This window comes from Pelophylax lessonae, assembly GCF_965119305.1.
Source record: "Pelophylax lessonae genome assembly, chromosome: 8".
Classification (NCBI taxonomy): domain Eukaryota; kingdom Metazoa; phylum Chordata; class Amphibia; order Anura; family Ranidae; genus Pelophylax; species Pelophylax lessonae.
Window position 1 is genome coordinate 76,830,591 of NC_138775.1, and position 1,876 is coordinate 76,832,466.

Consider the following 1,876-nt stretch of genomic DNA (forward strand, 5'->3'; position numbering starts at 1 on the left):
TTCGGGGTTGATTTACTAAGCCTGGAGGGTGCCAAATCGTGTGCAGCTGTGCATGGTAGCCAAATCAGCTTCTAACTTCAACTTGTCCAAATAGGTTTTGCCCAAAAAACCTGGAAGCAGATTGCAAAATCTGGTGCAGCTCTGTTGATAAACCAATCAGCTTCCAGGTTTTTTGGTCAAAGCTTATTTGAACAAGCTGAAGTTAGAAGCAGCGGCATGGCTACCGTGCACAGCTGCATCAGATTTTGCACTCTCCAGTTTTAGTAAATCAACCCCTTTATACTTTAATACACAACTTAATACATGCTTTGGAGGTTTTTTAGATTTGTGTGCATTTTTTAGGTAAACACAAGAGTTAAAATGTATGCAAAATGAGCAGAATGCACAAAAAACATGCATGGGATTTTTGAATGCAAAGATACAAATCTCTTTTATGTCCAAGTCAGTTAGGTACCTTATCTTGAATCACAGTACAATCATTCTGCGTGTGAGGTGGACAAAGTGGCAGGTGTGACAGAATTCTCTACAAAAAATCCCCTCTGCCAGACCCGGAGGCTGGAGAATGTGTAGAGGGAGGTTCCTGTGTGGTGTAGGTTTGTGAGGATTCTATAAGAGGTTGTGCCTGCATGTCCACGTATGTGGGATGCTGCAGTTGTAGTTCAGTAGTGTATGATGGCGTATTGGAATGGTAAGTTGGATGATCGGGTGGCACAGGCTGCATGTGCACATAGCGACGCACTACTTGCATGATCTCCCATTTGAGGGCTGCCAGTCTATGTGGTGGGATTTGCCTAATGTCATATTCCAAGGAGCAGAGAAAACTTGTGATGTTGTCTTCTCTTTCCTCTCTGCGACGGGTCTCACGCAGTTGCTCCCTCAGCTCTCCCAACAATTTCATTATTACCGATGAAACCAAGTCAACATCTGCGGTTTTCTTTTTTTGCTTCTTGGATTGCTGAACCTGATGTTTCTCTGTCCGTTTGGATCCATCATCTGTGCTTGATGTTGACAGTAAAATTGGTGACTGGCTTGATGGCGTATTCAACACAGCTTCCCCATCCACTTCTCCCAACTCCTCTGCATTGCAGCCTTGTGTATTCTCCTCACTGTTGTAATTCACGACTCCGGAAGTTCTAAAACATAAAAAAATCCTCATTACAAACTTGTGTTATACGCCTATTGGAGAGCATGTCAAACTTTCTGTCCTGACAGAAATTAAAAAACAAAAACTAAATCTCAACAGCAAATCCAACATCGATAAAGCATGCTAAAATTTAATGGGAAAACACTCACCTCTTGCGTTTCATAACGGTCTTCGGGAATTGTGACCCCTCAAAATCTATCCGTGTCTTGGCTTTCTTTGTCCCCAGAACCACTTGGCTGATAACCAAAGAGAGTTAGAGCCTTCCTAAAAAGGTCCCTTAAGGATTTCTTCAGCGTTTGTATGTTGTTTACTAAAACAAATAAAATACAATTACCGTTTATTAAAGTGGTTCTAAACCCTTACATGTACCCAGTGAAGTGACTGACCTCAGGTGCTACACAGAGATGACACAAATCCTCTTACAAAAATTATACCCGTTTATCTGTTTTACCCGTTTTCCCTTATAAAAGCATGTCTGAGCTGGAAAACAGGCAGCTGAAAGCTCAAGTTACACTCTGTGGAGCTCAGTGAGGAGAGCTCTGAGAGCCGATTGGAGGGAATGGACACACCCCCCCTTCAAACAGCAACAGAGCTGAGGCTGTCATCAGCTGGAGATACCTCCCATCACCCTTTTTTCTCTTGGTGTCAGGAAAACTTGTGAGAAGTGATTCATGCTGATAGCAAAGAAATGAAAAGCAGATAGAAATGTGCTCTGAATTGAGACAAGTACAC

The 1,876-nt window shown here is 42.6% G+C and overlaps 1 protein-coding gene across 1 annotated transcript; it reads right to left on the bottom strand.

The window, feature by feature from the left end:
* Positions 1-523: 523 nt before the first annotated feature.
* On the bottom strand, positions 524-1,361 carry LOC309562152 (uncharacterized protein; the record flags this gene model as incomplete). The annotated part of the gene is made up of 2 exons (XM_082266275.1): positions 1,294-1,361; positions 524-1,133 (listed from the first exon to the last, which is right to left on the bottom strand). Exons 1-2 carry the CDS (start codon positions 1,305-1,307, stop codon positions 524-526), a joined length of 624 nt encoding a protein of 207 aa, XP_082122401.1. The 5' UTR covers positions 1,308-1,361.
* Positions 1,362-1,876: the final 515 nt, after the last annotated feature.